Source organism: Silurus meridionalis, chromosome 14, assembly GCF_014805685.1.
Source record: "Silurus meridionalis isolate SWU-2019-XX chromosome 14, ASM1480568v1, whole genome shotgun sequence".
NCBI classification, from domain to species: domain Eukaryota; kingdom Metazoa; phylum Chordata; class Actinopteri; order Siluriformes; family Siluridae; genus Silurus; species Silurus meridionalis.
Window position 1 is genome coordinate 9,822,650 of NC_060897.1, and position 20,202 is coordinate 9,842,851.

The window sequence follows — 20,202 nt, forward strand, 5'->3', positions numbered from 1 at the left end:
TGATGGCGAATCTAATGCTCAGATGGTTTGAATGACTATGGTTTGAATGAAAGTTTGTGACATTATATACACTTCCTAGTTCCCATGTTACATTAAACAAGTTTGTGCACTGTTGTCTATTATAGTACTTGGTAACAGAATCATAAGCTAGCAAGTATATATTTTTAAAATCTTTAATACTTAAAAGACGCAAACAAACTAACTGTCTATAAACAGACAATTCCCCTGATTTACTGGATTTTATAAACTGTTTGCAGTGCAATGGAAATAGTTTAAGATTGAGGCAATCCTTAAAAAGGCTGACTAGACAATTGGTGCCCTGACTAATGAACTACGGACCTGATTGAAGATTCTCCATGTGCTACTGCTACTGGACACAAGAAATTTAGTATGATGGGCTTCAAAATGCGCAGTGGCTGTGACTGAATTTTGAACTGAAAAGTTAAAAAGAACTTCAAAAAATACTTAGGAAAATTTTGCATATGAAAAATTCCAAATAGACCAAAAGTGTTATCTTTTTTTTTAGAAACCAATCATGTTTTTGCTCAAAATGACGTGAATGTGTTTAGTCAAGTTTTTTGCCAAGTTCTGATGATAAAGCCAGTTTAAAAATAACAGAATAACAAATTTAACACAGTACATTTCAGGCTTTATCAAGTTTTTTAATAGCCTTTGGCCATAGCAAACCCGATATAAATCTAATCAGTTCAGTTTGTAATTAGATAGCAGCTCTTAAACTCTTATGGCTGTGAAGCTCCCTCGGAACAACAGAAATGTAAATTTTAAAATATGATTTTCTGATTTTCTAAAATACAGGATAATGGAAATGCCTTTGGAAAGTTTCTACTTTTTTTATAGAATTACAGATTGTATAAAAAAAAAAGTAAACAATTTCACTGTGTACAGATTTTTTCAAGTTTTTTTTATTTTATCAACTCTTATACCAGCAGTTCTCTCTAAATGTAATTAACTTATACCTCATATTTTGTGTATTTCTGACAGAAAATAAAAATAATTGATTGATTAGGCTTAAATAAAGGTATTACCAAACAGAATCAGGCCTGTCTTAGTATGTTTCTGACCTTCCATCACGGTGAGCCGCACCTCCCTCCGTCACAGTCTTGACGAAGATTCCGAGTTTCTCCAGGCCCATGTCTGCCCCGGCACCCATTCCAATGATACTGATTCCCAACCCATCACCATCTGAAACGCACAGAAAGATGCTAATGGTTTAAACAGTATTTATGCTATCAGTGTTGATAGGAGTATGCTATCAGTAGATTTATAACAAAGTGTTTTCAGAAGTGAAGAGTAATTGCATTAAATAATACTCTGTTACAAAGTAGTTAGTTAACCAGAGAAATTACATGAACTTCCACAAACATTAAATAGATCGGTTTGGTACGAGCTTCAGCCTTTCAAAGCAACTGCTATCAATTAAAGAGACTGGCTTTCCATTAATTGTCCCAAATGATCAGTCAAAATTTAGCCAAAAGCCTTACTTACACGATTAACATAAAAGCTTTTGTAAATTACAGCATTAACTGATCTTAAATTTTAAAACTAACAGTGTAACCACCCAGCAGTGTTTCTGCATTAAACCTGATCTAAAAAGAGACATGAAATGCGTTACCTTTTTCCAGTTCTACAGGGAAAAGGTCCAGCCTCTCCACTCTCTTCTCCAGCTCATACTCAGCCGAGGCTGCCATTGGATCAACGTCATCGTTACGCCGGTCATAATCCTCATTGGAGTATGTGGTGAACACCTGGAGGTCAGCAGGATTGATTATAGAAGATATATTATAGATAGTAGAACAATAAACCAGTGTAAATAATCAAATGTGAATACACGTTTACTGTTGGGTTAAATGCATGACGCATAATTTATGATGTAAAATGCATCCCTGAGGAAAATAAAATCCTGCCAATAATACAAAATACAATGTCTCTCTGCTTAAAGATATGGAGTGAAGAATTTAAGCTTACTAGGCAAGTGAAAGCTTTAATATGCTGGCCAGTCCAAAATTAATCAGGCAAAAATAAATGGTAGCTAACATGGGCTACGACCACCTTAATTTGGATTGGTAGAAAAAATGAGGTGATATTTTCAAACGCTCTGTCTACAATTGGTTTTCACATTTTTTCAAAAACTATTCGCACTGAAATGCCTGAAAACATTCACACCCTCATTCTGTGCATGTATTCTGATGGTCAACTTTTGGCAAATAGACGTGGTTTATTCTTTGCACATCACACAGTAAGCATGTCATTTAAGTCTGCCATTTTTTCTCTCTCCATGTATACAACAGCAAGGTGAGTAGGGGGATTCAGAAGTAACACAATTTACACCAATGTAAATCACATTTTTTATTTATTAAAATATAGTTAGCAAAATTACAATATCAAGTAGGGTTTTTTTCTTCACCTGGCAGCTAAATAATGAAAAGGGGTGTAAATTGCAACCAATATTAAACTTTCCGTCTGACTAACTATGAATTTAAATCTGACAACTAGGACATGTTTTTTTCTTGCCCTGGTTGCCCAGGCTACTGATTTGTCCACCCCTGAGACACCAAGAGGAAACGAACAGGACAGCATGTAGGCTTCTCCGATAACATCACCACCTACATCTGTGGAGCAGTAGATAGACGATGGAGGGAAAGGACTAATGAAATTATCTAATCTGACTCTTTTCTCTTCAGAACAGGATACATTCCATTTTTAAAAGCACTCAACAGAACCTATGGAAGGTTTGTATATCTCTCTTCCTGTGTGTGTGTGTGTGTGTGTGTGTGTGTGTGTGTGTGTGTGTGTGTGTGTGTGTATATGTGTGTGCTATTTGGCTGTAATTGCTAAACCTTTCAGCTGAAAAGACTTCAAGCTGTAGTGTTAAAGCTGTAGCCTAAAATATACTACAAACTTTATACCGAAAATGAACGATTCATCAAAATCAGTGAAACTCATTTGCAAATTAAATATGCTGACCAGAGGAAATACTGTTTCTTGCCTCACTGGGCTGTGAAAACATTTCTGCCATTGTATTTTACGTACAGTAAAACATTTATAAATGAGGGCAAAATGAGTGTAGAATGAGAGGCGGGTACAAGTGAGAGATAATTAAGAGTCAGTGTCAAGAGAATTGAGTTCATCTCCTGGCCAGAATGATTGGCTTCTCTTACTAACAAGAAAATACTAGATTTGGGTGCGCATAGAACAGTGTGGCTTCATTGATCTTATTCCGGTTTGGATCTAAATCAATACATGCCTCACATTTGTAAAATTATTAGTAATTATTCATATTATTATGCAGAATAAGAACTGGAAAAGTCAGTACATTGAATGCTTGATGCAAGATAATTTCATGTCCTGAAAATAATTTTTTCATAATTTTCTAATAAGTCTTAGCCCAGACATTTCTGAGGAAAAAAAAACTTGATTTGATTTAATGGGTGTTTAAACATAATGCACTTTTTAGGATGGTATCACACCCGTCACTTTTGTAATGATTCTCACTTCCTGCTGCAATACATGCAGTTGCCACATAACTAATGGGTTTGGCTGATTTTTCTGGTCTCGATAAACACGATAAACCAAAAAACTTATAGGGAATTTTATTTTACGGAGTTTTATGTTGGAATAATGAAATGTATTAATAAAAATATAATAATATAAATTATAAAATAATATAATATAAATTATAAAATAAAGTAAAATATTAATACAGTACTGTATACATAAAAGAGCGTTTTTGGGGTGGCGTCCGTTTTTCACAGTTTTTCATATATCGCGGGAGGTTTTGGAACGTAACCACCACGATAAACGGGAGATTACTGTATTTACATGCAAGAGACAATGTGACTTAAAACTTGAAGGGGATTGTAAGAACATGATGTGGTAAAACGATGATCAGGAGGTTTTTTAATTGTTTTATTTTTACAATGACATGTATATTTACTGTGATATTTAAGGTTTGTTAAAAGCCTACTGATGTTGAGATTTGCATTTCCATGCCTTTAGTAATTACTAGCCCAGTGCCTTAACCACTGAACTACCACAGCCAACAACCCTGGTGTTTATGTTCACTTACCCTTTGAGCCTGCTAATACATGTGTCATTTGTCCACCCATGAAAGCATAGTTCCCTTTTGAATCTACTTCCTTTTAAGGTTACTCTTCCTAAGGGAGTTTATCCTTGCCATAATTGCCACTGGTTTGCTCATTAAATATAAACTTACATGGAACAAACCTATAGGCATTACACTTATTCATTCCAACATTATAATCTCTTCATCACTGTAAAGCTGCTTTAGATAACGTCCATTGTTAAAAGCTCTAAACTAATAAATCTGTATTGAACTGAATTTAATTGAAAATAAATGACAAAATAGACAATAAAGCTGGATGTGCCTGTTAAAGTGACCCAACAGCCATGAAGTAACTGTTCAGCTGTAGCATTATGTTATAATTTCAATAGATTGGGTCAAGTAGAAACTTTTCAACTGCTGACAAATGTGCTTCAGAATATTAATTGTATACCTACGAATCGCACCTTTTTAAACTTAGGTTGAGGTGACAACACATCTACACTCCTAATCGTTGTTCTTTAATCACCCTTGTATTTGCCCTGTCGATGTCACTACTGCTTCTGATAAAAAAAGAAATCATTTGGGGATGTTGACAGCTCTTTGTAGCTCTCTATCCAGGATCCATGCACTACAAAGGTAGAAATGTGAGATTTGGAAACAAGGGAGACGAATAAATCAAATACAAAAAAAAACCATTTCTTTACAAACAGCTTTTCTATTTGCCCATTTTTTTTTTATATACTTTACTATGCAGATGTTGAATCTAGGAATGTTCAAACAATGCTGTTGTAACAGGTTTACGTCAATCCCTTTTGATAAATCATTTCCTCTTTATACCTGCTTACCCTTTCGATGTATCTTTAAATAACATCCCAGTCTCTGTGTGTTTTATGGAAAAGATTAAGCTGTAAGGGTTTCTGTATCTTTCACTTCTGTCCAAAATATCAGTTGTTTCTGTTTATCAGCTTCCTAATTTTACTGCTTCATGTTCTACTTCCTTTGTGCCTCTCACTCTAGTGCTCTCTTCCTCTTTGTTAAAGCTCTTCTGTGGCTATGCTAGCTGTCAGCTGTGTGTGCTCTTGTCTTTGCTCACTGATAGCTTCAGTTATTCCGAAATCATACAAATCACTTTTCTACCGTTACTGTCTAATCCTTTCTCTCAGACCACATCTCACCCAGAGTTTTTATTCTGTGTCTACTCCGCTCTCGCTCAACCAAAAGGGTTGTGTCTGTAGTGTATACTGTAAATGTGTGTGTGTGTGTGTGTGTGTGTGTGTGTGTGTGTGTGTGTGTGTGTGGAGAACAGCAGCAGGCAAAGCCATCACCCCTCACTATGAATGCCATTGCTCTGGTCACATGGTTTTATCTCCATGGCAACCCCCAGGCTATCCCTCCTTCTCTCTTTCTATCCCTCTTTCTCTCTTGTTTTTTTCTTTCTTTTTCACAAGAACACTTCCTTTTTCATCTCCATCTCTTCTTCTTTTCTTTTCTGATAAATTGTCACAGACTCAAATTTACACACTACACTCAATAAAAGAACACGTCACTCCAACTGTAACACATCTATCTACATTTTTCATGTCTCTGGACATCTTACTGGCTAAAATAAACTAACTCTAATTCCAGCTGCTATCCAGATTTACATGAGGAACGCGTGTTTGGGCTCTGTGTTTAATACTGTGTGTGTCTTCTTGGAGTCTCTCTCTCACCAGATGTGCGTTAAAGACACATGCAAGACCAGTCTGATATATATTCGAGGAAAATAGCAGGTGGAGAAGACAGGGAAGGGGATAACGGGAAGAGAAAAGCAAAGACGTGCTTAGCACAGAAGCAGGATGAGACGAATGAAGGAGAGAAGAAGAGGAAATTAAAATTAAATGTGAAAAAACGTCTGTAAATTAGACTAGATAGAATATGACAAGACAAGAAATAACGAGACAAAACAAGAAGTTAGCTAAAGAATGTCAGAGAAGATGAGATGAGATGAGATAAGATGAGATGAGATGAGATGAGCTGAGATGAGCTGAGATGAGACAGCATGAAACAAAATGAAACAGTATAAGCAGACATGGACGATACGAGGGAAAGGAGAGATGAGAAGTGACAAAACAAATGAAAGACAACAAGATGAGACAAGAACTGGGTGGGCATTATGATTTGCTTTGCCTAAAAAACAACTCATACATGCTGAAAATTCTAAGCTTTACCATTTAATCAGTATCACACACAGCCATGCTCAGTTTCCTCTGGCTTTCTTTGTGTGTGTCTGCATAGAAAGCAGCTGGTCTGCCTACTGTTATTTTTCCGTTTCTGCTTGACTCAGCCATTCCCAAGCTCCCGTAGGCATGCAGGAGACGATGATCAGGATGCGTTAGCATAATAGCCAAAGTCTGCTTCTCAATCAAACACACAGTGAAACTATGCTTAGCTTACTACATAAACATATACACCACATGCAAGTACATGCACATACTATACAAATACAGTACAGTAGAGCCCAGTACTGACACACACACAAATCAAAATATACATACACACACACACACACACATATATATATATATATATATATATATATATATATATATATATATATATATATATATATATATACACACACACACACACACACACACACACACACACACACACACACACACATATATATATATATATATATATATATACACACACATACATTTATATTGAACCATAATTTAGTTTGTACATCACTACCAATTAAATTCACTTATCTAATGCTGTAAATGCAGCATATACTGTATATTTACTGAGAATTTTAATATTGTAAATTAAAAAAAAAACAACAGTTCCTGGCTTTTTTCCATTCTTTAAATGTCCTGTTGCAATTAATCTGTGCCTTCTGTAGCCCCAGGTTTCTTTTTTCCTATTCTAGGTTTTGTGTTCAGGCATTTTGTTCCATGACGTGTTCTGATATGCTTTTCTGCTAATCATAGTCACAAAGAGTGGTTATTTGAGTTTCAGTAACCAGTCTGGCCATTCTCTTCTGAATGCTGCTTACTGGATGTGTTTTGTTGTGCAAACTGGATGTGCATAGAAGTAGGAGTGTAGGAGTACATCTGGCAGGTGAGGTGGTTGAAGTGTATATACACACATAAACACCTGTCATACTGTCCTGGTACAGAGATATTTTTAAAAGAATTAATTAACATAATGCTTACACCTAGCCATATCCTTTACTACAGTAAAGAAATTACACTTTTAGTTTTAGCTACTTTAATTTCTGAAATTTAAGCCACCCACAAGGGCAAACATATATATTCCTTTTCCCAGAATTCCTTCTTTCCTTCAACAGCTTTGTCTAATAGTCAGCACATGTGTATAGTCTGTCAGCCTATATGTAATTTATGTCTAGTCTAGAAAACCACTTGACAGAGTATGAGGGAATGCACACAAATGGGTGTGTGTGTGTGTGTGTGTGTGTGTGAATGTGAGTGTGAGTGTGTTTGTATTTTCCCCACACTTAAAGCTCTTCCCAATACTGGAACAGACAGCTGCTTTCACGCCTCTCACATGACCAGAGAAAACCAAGCACTCCAGGCCCTATTTTGACACCCCAAGCCTGGTTGCTATGGAGATCGCCTTTATGTGCAGAAAGGCGACAACACATACACACACCACACACAGACAACATTAAGTGCTCACAGGAGAGCCCCCAGGCTTTGGAAGAGGTTGCGACAACTATTCTTAGCACTGCGGGTTTTGTCCATTGACTCCAGTCTAGAACAGCAAGCCTCCTGTATTTCTAGAAACAAAAGATACATGCATGCGACCGCACTGCAGGACGGACTAGACACAGAACAGAGAGAGACAACATGATAGGACAGGATAGGATTGGAGAAGGAAGAGCATTTATTTTATTTTATTTTTTTCCCAAGAAAGGCATTTATTAGCAAGCCTGCCTTGTCCCATCATTTGGTTGCCTAGAAACTGTGCACTTAATGTCCTGATGATACACAAAAGGTGAGGGTATACTTAACTGACTTACCATATGGATAAATGCATGCTTGTAACTTATCACTCGCATGGTTATATTCTAAAGTAACTCTAATGTTGTTTTGGCAGTTTTAGTTTTCACCCACATTAGTATTAAAATATTTAAAACACCTGTTCATTGTAAACCATTAAACTACTATTATTTTTAATGTGTAAGGAGTGACTTAAATGTTCTAAAAACACTTCCACTAGACTTCAACCCACATTAAAAAAATATATATTTAACTCTTACGTTTCTTTTGGAGTCCTAGAGCCCCAGGTTTAGAAAAATATATAATAACATGGATACATTAACTTGATATATCACAATAAAATAAAACAGGTATCTGAAAAGTCTTTATTTATATATGTTTGTTCATGTATAACATTTAGACCATTAAATAATTATTTGGTGTAGTACTAACATTAAATATCATGTTTACATACTATTAATCATCTTTCTGAAGCTAAAAGCTAAAGTAAAGGAATATGGCTTCAATCATATTCTGGCTAAGGTGTTATACAGTTTATATTATTAAATACACTTTATGGACAAAAGTCTCAGGACACCTGACTTTCCCAAAATGTTACCACAAAGTGTGAGGCACACAATTACATAGAATGTCTTGATGTGTTAGTTAGCTAGCTTAGTTAACTATTAGCTAGCTGCCTTTTTACCTGCTAGCAACCTAGGTCATACTTTTCACAGGCAGCCTTCAGGAATTTCAATGACTTTTGCAATTTATATAACAGCTTCCAACCTTTAAAATATGCCAATTCACAGTTATTTGTTTTAGTTCAATGCTAGCAGTAGCATTAGCCATAAAAACAAGGCTACACTTGCTTACACATTGAGCTAGCATGGTCCTGTATTTAAATTGTTTTATTGAATAAGGCCAAAAATCTATATAATTTAAAGCCATCTAAAAGAGAAAGGACATTATTCATAAACACCATTATAGTACCCAACATTAAGCCAGTTGAGTGCATTACTAAAAATTGTGGTTAATATAAATCTAATTAGAGGTAAGCCTAGCAAAATGAATTCTCAGTGGAAGTATATAGGGGCTGTGACACGTAAAGATGTACAATACCACCAAAACTAATACAAAACAGCATCAGTGGGTTTTCAGGATATATCAACTAAAAAAATATATAACAATGTAAGAAGGCAATATTCTCTGGAATATGGACAAAAGAAACAAATTGCTAAATATATCCATTCTATTGAGTCATTTGTCCCCTAAGCAATAGCAAACAAAAAACATAAGGCCCAAACACATGGCTTGCTTTCTATGCCCACCCAGGCAAGTGATTTATTCTACATAAACTGACAGTACATGTGCAAATCAGTACTACCATCAAAGATTTAAATACACTACAACCTCTATGCTGGAACACACAGTCATATAGCTGTCATTTAAAGAATAAGCCCTGCATTTATAGTTTTGTTTTTATATAGCTGAAGATGTGTAAAACATTTCCATTATTTAAACCAAAGATGTAAAGAATGTTCACTGCAACAGAAAGTGGCCTTGCTCTTTCTCATAAGTATATATCAAAGACCAAAGAAGAAACAGGAAGCCAGCTACAACAACAGGAAGTTGTGGATTGTGATCAGCAGGGGAAACATTGCAAAACCACCATGTTGGTCTAACATATAGAGATAGTCACATGGCCAGGGTGTAGCTTAACTCCTACTACAGAGCACAGGAGCATTTTATGAGTCAAAAACCGTATGGAAAAATTTAACAGTACTGACACTGGGTTTATTATAAACGTCCTAAAGGTTCTTATCCTGTTTAGCATTCTTGTCTATTGACTATTTTTTTATGGTGGCTGTATAACAGTGTCATTTTATAACTGGCAAATGGCTCTTATAACTATGCCTCAGGCTCTTCGCACTACAAAACATCAGAGAAGGAAAAGCATCTATTGTTTCATCTATTGTTATCCAAAAAAGGATTTGGATAATCACAAAATCTCCATTGCTTTTAGATATGCTAGGGGAAATAAAGACCACAGGGTCACACAAGCATAAAATAACCATAACTATTTTGGGACAATATCAGTTTAAGCCTCTATTCAGCATCTGATGGAAATCTAACAGCATCTAAGAAAGAGGAGTCTACTGATACACATCTGTTGATAATGGCAGATGATTAAATGCTGACTCAGTCCTTTGGCCCCTGATTAATTCCCCATTAACCCATTTTTTCCCCAAGTTGGTCACTGTGATTTCCCACCCACCAGCTAGCTGTTTTTATCCTGTTACCTGACAGCTGCCAGCCAGGGAGGGTGAACGTTAATAAACATGTCCACTAAGACACTCTGAGTAGCTGAACACACTTGGAGAGTAGCGCTCACTGACATCTTCTTCGTACATAAGCTCACATGTGCACATTTGACAATGTAGCACTGATTGGCAAAGGAGAGTATTGTCATGCTTCACCATATACAGAACCCCTCTGTTCACATTCAAAGGGCTAAGAAGACTTTTGTCCAGTGGAGCACAAGCAAGCTTAATATATACAGCTGTGACTTATGGATGAAAATAAAATAAAATTATAAATGATACTGTATGTTGGTAATGAATAAATTGTCTGAATTATTTGTGACATGCATGCCGACAAAGGGATTTTTTTCCTGCTTTGGGGAAAATGTATGTTAAAATTTACAGGGTCCCTTTTCAAATATACTTAAATTTAAAATAAATAAATAAATAAATCATTCAATTAAAAACTATGAAAGAGCCTTGACAGAGGCTGAGAAGAATCTTGATGTGGTCATATAATCAGAGGGACGTACTGAGAGTAGTGCAGCTCTCCTCTTCTAGTTCACTATATCACCAGTGGCAGAAGGTGCGAAAAAGAGAGATGAGGTGAGACAGAGCAGTATTTTACTGTCCAATGCAATTAAAGCGTTTGTTCTTTCCGGGTTTGAGATAAATGGCGCAGGATGCGTGGCCAAAGAGAGGAGTGACTGATTACGAGAATCCTGAAGAGCCTAATAAATTGATTGTCTAATCAAGCATTTTTTTTTTTTCAGGATGAGCTTGCCAGATGGCTTTCGGGAAAGACTTTCTTTATTTCTGAACTACAGCAGCCACCGCAGGGAAGTATTCTCGATGAATACTTTCTATTAAATAGGCTTAAATCTGTAATGGGAGATTCAGTATTACTTTGGTATAAAGGCATTTCAGTTTCTGCTAATGTTCAAACTTATTTTTCTTGAAATAGACAGATTTTGATTGAAGTACTTTGTTTTAAATGGCCATGTAAAATTATCTCAAACACTTTACTGCACTACAAAAGAAAATGTCAAAACCATTACCATAACTTAGAAAAAAAAATGTATAGCTTTTTTATTGCTGAAGTATTTCCACACAGTTGACATGATAGGAACTCCCACACATGCCTTGCTGTTAAGGTTACTTAGGTGACTACTATTTTTATTATCGCCTGACCTACTTTGTTTCGCTTTATACCACAGTGAAATAGAGATGTGGTATCTGATTGGTCAGAAGGCGTTAAATAATATTTCACAACAGCAGGGTTCGGATAGTAGTGCCCGCTAGAGGGCAAATCACAGGAAATGGCACTGCTGAAGCTTTCTCTATTTAACATTCATGAGGGAAGTCTTCAGTCAGTATCGGTGCTTTGGGGTAAAGCTGTTCATTTAAGCTTCCACCATTGGGAATTTCTTCAGGACAGAGGAATTATGTTGCATGGCATGCTCAAGACAGAAAGAGGGAAAGAGAGGGAAATATGTACTTTAATAATTAAACATTTGTAATCACGAGCAAATTTCTCTGAGGAGTAAGGCACTTCAGGATGTGCTGTTATAGGAAAATAATCAACTCTTGTGTAGCAGTAGCAGCCCACTGCTTTTTCCCAGACCACATCAACCCGCCCAATAGTTAATCTCCTTTCTCCAACAGCAAACCCTGTTGTGCCATAATCCTTTCTTTTCTTACATGTCATTATAAGCTAGTCTGTAATATTTTAAGCTAGATTCAGAAGTTTCTTTTTTCTTTCTGATATTTGCGACAGCAGATAGGGGACATGATGGCTTAGTGGATAGCACATTTGCCTTGCACCTCCCGAGCTGGGGGTTTAAATTCTCCATCTGTCCTGTTCCTCCTAATTTGTAGACTGTAGTCATTTCTGAATAGTCTGTAATGTGTGTGTAATTGTTCCCTAGGGAGAAAGTGAATGAATGAAAGATGTAAGGAATGAAGACATTTGTTAAAGTATGCTGAAATAAGTAGATCATATCTTTAGATAATTAAATATTAAATGTAAAACACACACCCATACAAACACACACATCTGTATTACCCAAATGGGGTCTAACAATAATATAGTAAAATATTGAATTACAATTTTCCATTAATTGTATTTATTTTAATCAAATAAATTTGTGCTAATTGAAACAATATAATAAAAAAACTGAATGACATTAATTTGATTTATTCAGTTTTATTTTTATATTACATTTTTTTGAAACTATTATAAAATATAATTTTAGATATTATTTACACAAAAAGGCATTTTATTTACAACTGTTTTAATATAAACTAAAAATTATACTGTTGATGTTCACAAATGTGAATAATAATAAAAATACATTAATAAAAAACAAGCCATTTTTATGTTTTGTATTTCTTCCTCCTTACTGTACCGAACAGTAAGTTAAAAACCGGGATACGTACCGAACTGTGAATTTTTTGTACCGTTACACCTTTAATAGACACATATAACTATTCATCATTATTGACACATATTCATTTATTTTAAATATTTAACTTATTTTAATATAGATAAAAGGCAAAGGTTTTAACATTTAATAAAATTCTACCGAATCTGAATCTACTAATCATATATGACACGATATAGCAGGTTTTTAAACTTTGTAAACTATGTAAAATTATAAACTCTAAAACAATTTTTATATCTGTTGTTTGTTACCAACAAACTTAAATTACAAAACAGCATCAATAATTTAATTTAACACTTAAATATAAACAATTTAACAACAAAAAAAAAGGCAAAAGTGAAACATATTGCAACATCAATGTAATTTCATGAACTAGTCATTTGGTCTGTGTGTAATCAGGTTGAAGCTATTTCAAAAACACAGACAGATTTTGTAATGCAAAGCTAAACATACTAATCTAAAATCTTTTTCTCTGCCTGACCGAGTGCAGAGTCACCTGTCTGTTCATCTCTTGACCAAGCCTCAAATCTGCAAAACGAATCAAATCAACAGAATAAGCATAAGTATGATTATATTCATATGTGGATCTCATATTAGTTAATGGATTGAAGGGAAGGAGGAGTAATGCTCTAATCTGGATAGATGTGACACTAATCCCTGAGAGTCAGGCTTGTGGATTAATCTCACACAGGAATTGTAGGCATGTGCTGCTTCTGATCTCTAGGCATGTGCTGCTCTAGGCATGTGCTGCTTCTGTAGCAGGTACAGGAAAACTTCTGGGTTTTTGAGGCACAGGCAACATTTTGACAAGGGTAGATATTATTTGACTTATTTAATGTGCATCTTTAAAAGGTGATTTAAGAGGTAATGAAAGGTTGTGACTTTCAAATGACTAAAATGGCACGTTTTATCTGTTTGTTTGTTTGTTTCTATGTACAGTGGTGTCCATGCCAATAGAACAATTAAACACCCACAAAATTGTTGCCTAAAAACAGAATAATGCTAAATTAAATGCAAGAAGGGAGGTATTATATTTTTGGACAATTTTTGTGCCAGTTACAGACAAGAAAGATGTCTCAAAATAGAGAGATATTATTAAAAAAGCTAAAAATATATATTTTTTTGCAGTAAGCATGGTTTCCTGTTTAGTATTAACCACATGCTTCTGCTTCCGGTAACAACAGCAAATAAAGAAAGCATGAAATGGTTTATTTGGTTTAGTGATAGGACTTTCAGAGAATGAGCTTTTGGCTCAGACTCTTATGCAGCCAAATTACTGCCCATTTCTTCTTATTATTATTACTATTATTACAAAAAACAGCCAAACCTTTCATTACCATGCTGTGATTATCAAAAATGCATCATACGGTTTACGTTAACATTTAATTTACATAAAAGTAATAACAGTAAGATTCATCAGTATTGTGTTATGATTATTTTGTTGTGTATGCACTGAACTTAATTGCCATTGTCATTTACTGTAATTTTCCCCTTCCCGCTACACTACATAACACATTTTAACTAGCAATGGTGCAATCGGGCCTTTGTGTAATCCCAGTCACATGGAGCAAAGAATCATTTTTATTAGAAGTGGCTCTACAGTTATGCCGTACAAAACATCAGCATCCGAGTTCAACACCCGAATGTGGCTGTGATTAACAGAGAGCCTCCCAAAATCTCTGTAGTTCACAATAAAAAAATTCTCTTTATAGTCAGCTCCAGATGTATTATAAACAAAATATACACTTAGCCTGAACATCTTATTTAACATTGTTTTTCATTGCCTCTTACTGCTCTTGATTGTCATTATACTTGAAGGACAAAAATGTTTAGCAAATTTTATATTACTCTTCAGAGTTCATATGATACAAACTTCTTTCGTTAAAGTAACGCATATAGCAATATCATTTAAATATTCCTTCTTGCCATTATATTTAATGCCACCATCGCAATCTCGCTGTAACCCACCTTCAGCATGCTCATTATCAGTGCACATATTATCCATTGTACAATAATCTGAAAAATAAATAAATAAATGAATGAATAAATACATAAAATAAACAAACAAATAAATGAAGCTCTCCGTGTATATCAGTATTCACTCGAAATAATGGATGAAAGCTTACATCAGCATTAACCTCAGTCTAGTTCTGAAACATGGACCGGAAATCTTTCACTGAAAGAAGTCCACATTTTAAAAACTGTGTTATATCTGTGTGGATTTTTCATGTCTGCTAGAGCCAAGATATGATTGTTTGGTTCCTGGTATGGAAAGTCAGAAGATAGGGCATAGGATCAGAGGCAACTGAGTTTCCTCAATGAACGCTGTCAGTAGGGATGAGAACCTATAATCTTAAACATACATAAAGCCATACCACAACAGTCCACCTTTTATTAATGCTACCTCTATAACAAACAATAGACACATTTTTAGTTAGTTATAATTCATTGCTTGTATTTTATATAGATAGCTAGAATTAGGTTTAAAACTTTATGCAATCAAATACCATCACCGAGCACCAAATCAGTACCAAATACAGAGTTTTCTATAAGAACAAGTAGTGCCGACTGCTCAACAAATTACATATATATGTATGCACTTGCTGTAAGACAATTCTATAGTAACAGCTAACAAGACATTTGTATGAACATTTATCGAAGGAGACTGCAGCGTCAGCACTTTGCAACATTCAAATTAATGTTTTTTTTGAGAAATATGCTTCAAGATGAAAGAGAACTGGTGATGGAGTGCATGTTGGTCAGGGATTTACTGTTTACAATTTCCATAAAATAAATGACTGGTTAGCAGAGGTACCGCACCATTACATGTAACAATAATTGAAAGTATATTACAATATAGTTTTGTAGTCACATTTGTTTCCAGCTATTTTGACAAAAATGGCTGTATGTTGAGTTATTTTTAGAGGACAGTAAGTATGTACCGCTATACAAGCTGCACTGTGACTACTCTAAAATATATCAGAGTTTCATTTCTATAGTATTTTTTACAATAGGATTTTAAAGAGTAGATGTTTATTTAGTATTTTGGAATGAGTCTCCAGTGCTTTGTAGCAATCAACGGTTACAATGTTCCTTTAAGTTTTCCGACAAAAGAAAAGTCTTTGTCTCGCTAATGTTCAACGTTAAACCTCATCAATCATAACTAGTATGAAAAAATTGCTGGTAAATTGCTGTGGTATGATTACAACAAAACGCTTTCGGATGAGCTGTTATTAGACACTTTGTCTTGGGCTATATCATACCACATCATGGTTTTGTTGCTTACATAATTGCCTTTGTGTTAGAACTACCACAGCACTACCTTGTCACTGACTATTATCTTTTGTATCAACTACACTACGAATTATGCTTTTATTACCACATAACATCTCTCATCCATATTCTTATTGTGGATCAGCAGTCGTTGACTCGATTTGTGTCTTGCACTAGAGTAACTGTACCAGGTGGAGTGAGCAGCTGTGAAAAGGGATGAAAGAGAAATAAGGACTGTATAATAACTTACACTACATAACCCATCTACGTGTGCTCTAGTCCACTCGCATTTTGAGCTCTGTCCTTCTCTCAACACTATACGCTTTTTTTTGCATTCGAACTTGAAGTGACTGATAACTTATCATCAGAGAAAATACTAGACAAGAGCTTGAGGCACATATTAGATATTCATGTAAAGAAACACAAGCATAATTATAAAAAACAAGAGCATGAATTAATAATGCAGCAAGCCAGGGGGTTACACCCCCAAGTCGGTGAGCCACCAGTTCTCTCTAGCCTCCTTTCTGCTGATTTAACGTCTATGTAAAGCACAGCATGTAAAAAAATGTAGATAATAAGATCATGCAGGAAAAACAGAAGCTCTATATCCTTTGTGCTTTTTTGTGTACTGTGCATAATACGTTCTTTCTCTTCTGCCTTCTAGACGTCACTTTTTTCTCCCTTCCCGCCAGATGCATGTATGCATGAGTGAATTCAAACAAGCGTAAAATATACAACACATATATGGAAATAAATGAAGAATTAGAGGAAAGAGTTGTTGAGAGAACGGAAGACAGTGTGGAGGCGGAAGCGGAGAGAAACAGGGCAATATGTCAGAGAAGAGAGATATATTTAGAGAGAGAAGATTATAGTGAGCATGTCTGGAAGAGGAGGCCGAATGCAAGAAGCTGTTTGTGGAATTGAGCAGAGTGAGAGCACAGAGGGAATGTCAGAGTGAGAGAGAGAGAGAGAGAGAGAGAGAGAGAAAGGCACATAAGATGAGAACAGAGGGTGCAGTGTGCTGCAGACCATCAGAAGACTGCTAAAGAGGAAGGGGGAGGAGAAGGAAGGGAATGAGCAAGTGCTGGACACTTCAACATGATCCTCTCTGCTCCACTAACGACAACACTAAGGACTTCTTCGTACCATAACCAGTTGTGCAAATACCTTGCGTTGTAATATAAAAACTGAGGAAACCCGAAGAAGCGCAGTAAACAATCACAGAAATAGTTCAAAAGCATTAAATGATTAAAATCTTTGATAAAACCTTATTATGGTCCTCCTCTAAAAGAGATGCTTTGTGTTCATCCTATGCCCTCAGCTTAACACTTGATCATAAAGACCTCTCCAAGTGCCACTGGTCCACAGTGACAGTTCTCCCTAAAAAAAACAAACGCTACCATCACTAACAGTTATAAACATTGATGTTTTCAAGCTACTACTCTATTAACTGTTTACGGCAGCACATTTTTTAATTGTACACTTTTTAAAAATTTTTTATTTAGGCCTTAAAACCCTTACATTTCTAGCGTATTTCATTTATTTTAAGGCTTCTTGCATCTTGTCAATGACAGGCATACAAATCACAGTATGTTACATTTAAAAATTATCATTAGGATAAAAAGAAAAAACCTGCTGCACTTTTGGTGCCGTTGTTTTCCTGGTAGTGTTCTTTTTAAAGTGTCCATGAGCAAAACATTTGGATGCATGAATCATTGATATTTTGAAGCAAAGAATTCAATTTCACCATGGAAAATATGTATCTCCTTATATATAACCTGTTAATACATTTTAATACCATTCATCCACTCTTAAACTCAAACTCTTGTCTTAGAGAAAGTTCATAATATTTTGGTTTTGTGTATTTCTGAAGGATTTTTTAATTGCATTTGATGTTAAACTAAAAAGACTGGGTGAAAACTGGCATCCGCCAGCCCTTAAAATTTTTATTTTAATAGTCATGTGATAGATTAAATTGAATTGGGATAACTGTGTTTAAAAATGTGTAAATATTTACTCGGTATAATCTACTCACTTGGTGTATGAGGACAGTGTTTACTGTAGTACTACAATGTGAAAGGAAGGTCTCAGGAAGATGATTTAAGCGACATGGTGTGTTTCCAGCTTCAGCTTGTGATGTGTGTTTGTACACGTGAAGAAGTAAAACTACAGCACAGACCATCTGTAGTAATATTTCACGACTTCTAAAGCATTAGTTAGAACAGTGCAATGCAATCCAGGTAGAAATTGCATTATTATTATTATTATTATTATATTATTATTATTATTATTATTATTATTATTATGTTATTATACAATCAACTTCCTAAGAATGAATCTTACTACAAAACAGTTATCTCTTGTGGCTTCAGTCCTCCAGACACAAAGTACGAAAAATATTCTGTCACTTCTTACATGTTTCGAAAATGCATAAACAACCAATGGCAAATCCTGCACTGGCTTTGTTTGTGCGTCACTGGTCTGTTTATGTGCTTACATAACTGTGAGGGAAGCCGGACACTGTCAAGGAGAGACAGACAGTCAGACTCATACATTTATGTCCTCTATGGTGGCCTTGGGAGTAGAATATTATCACTGTTCCATTTCCAATATAATAAAATATTTTTCCTTGCAGATTTGCTTGCAAGACATGTTTATTTTGCCAACTTGCCAAGGCCAAGAAGGGGAAGGAGAAGAATAAGTCCTATCTCTCCACAGTGAAAGAAATCAGTTACATGTACTTGATTTTTTATAGTGCTTTAAAACCAATAGTCAATAGCATTAGCATTATAGTTAGACAATAGCATTATCCTTGAATCTTTCTAGAATGCCCAAGGATACATACAGTATTAGATATCATCATGCATTCTGTTAGAGAATTAAGGGCAAAACCTGGTTGCCTCTGCCAGGAGTTTCCAATATATGAATCTTTAGGCAATATTAGTAGCCCCAAACATACATTAAAATAAAAACACAGAAGAAACATTGAGAAAGAAACTAATGATTGTAGTCTGAATCGAAGATGATATTCACATGTGCAAACTAAAAATACTATGACAAGCAGCTTGAAATGATTTGCATGGTGGTGTGGAACAAGCTCTCTCTACCAGTATTTTCAACCTTGTTAAACATTACACTAAGTGCCTCAGCCCCAATAAAGCATGTGATTTCCAATCTATATAATATATTTATTTGTGCTCACTTTAATAAAAGGTACCAATAATTCTTAAGTTAAATGTATTGTGCATTTTGTGCTGCTGAACAATCTCATTTCCAAAAGCAGAATTCTTTGCTTCAGTTGTGTTATAAACTATTTTAATTGGCCTTAATACTGATTAAACATTGGATTCATTCATTCCTGTGTTACTCTATAATTCAATAAAAAAACGATTTTCCACATTGCGGTATTTCCGAATCTACTTCCTATAAGAGACCAATTTAAAAATAAATAGATTCATTATGACACATAAATAAGATCTGCATGAGGAAGAGTGCAAAACAAAATGCGTAAACTATTTATAGACAGACTTTATGAAAAGAGGAAATAAGAATTATCTGAAGAATCTAGAGTTTGATGGTTATTGAGTCTCGCTGCTTAGAGTGCAGGGCTATATTTTTTTACGTGACCTCCTTTCATGTCTTTTCTACAACACTATTGAGAGGAAAAGTAGGCTGGACATCAAATGCAACTAGTAAGCGTAGATAAGTTTTCAAAATTTTCAATTATTCTTCAAAATTTATAGAGTACATAATATAGTATATAGTGTAGTATAATAAATAGTATAATATAGTGTATAATTGGGAAGCTGCCATTGCACCTTTTATTTGTATGATAAATAAATTGGCGTAAACTACCTAGTAAATATCAGGCTAATGCGAACGTTATTCTCCAGTTCTCTAACATTTCCGAAATGATCAACATCTGAATTAGGGCTGAATCGCTGCTACACATCGCCATTATGTGCTGACTTTGTCTTATTGCCAAGTATTTTTGATACGGAGTGACAGCAGAGTGGAAAATCAAAGACATAAACTTTTCCAGTTATACTACATTTGAGATTAATGCCATTCAATGTCTATGCAGGAAATTATTCAGGTTAACGCACAAACAA

At 35.1% G+C, this 20,202-nt stretch overlaps 1 protein-coding gene across 1 annotated transcript in view; it reads right to left on the reverse strand.

Annotated features, from left to right (window-relative positions):
- The window catches only part of ppp1r9ba (protein phosphatase 1, regulatory subunit 9Ba), a 43,573-nt gene that overhangs the window by 14,092 nt on the left and 9,279 nt on the right, over positions 1 to 20,202 (reverse strand). The window contains exons 3-4 of the mRNA XM_046866972.1: positions 1,634 to 1,766; positions 1,083 to 1,203 (exon numbers count right to left, since the gene is read on the reverse strand). Of these exons, the coding sequence (XP_046722928.1) occupies positions 1,083 to 1,203; positions 1,634 to 1,766 (254 nt within the window). The remainder of the gene's footprint in view (positions 1 to 1,082; positions 1,204 to 1,633; positions 1,767 to 20,202) is intronic.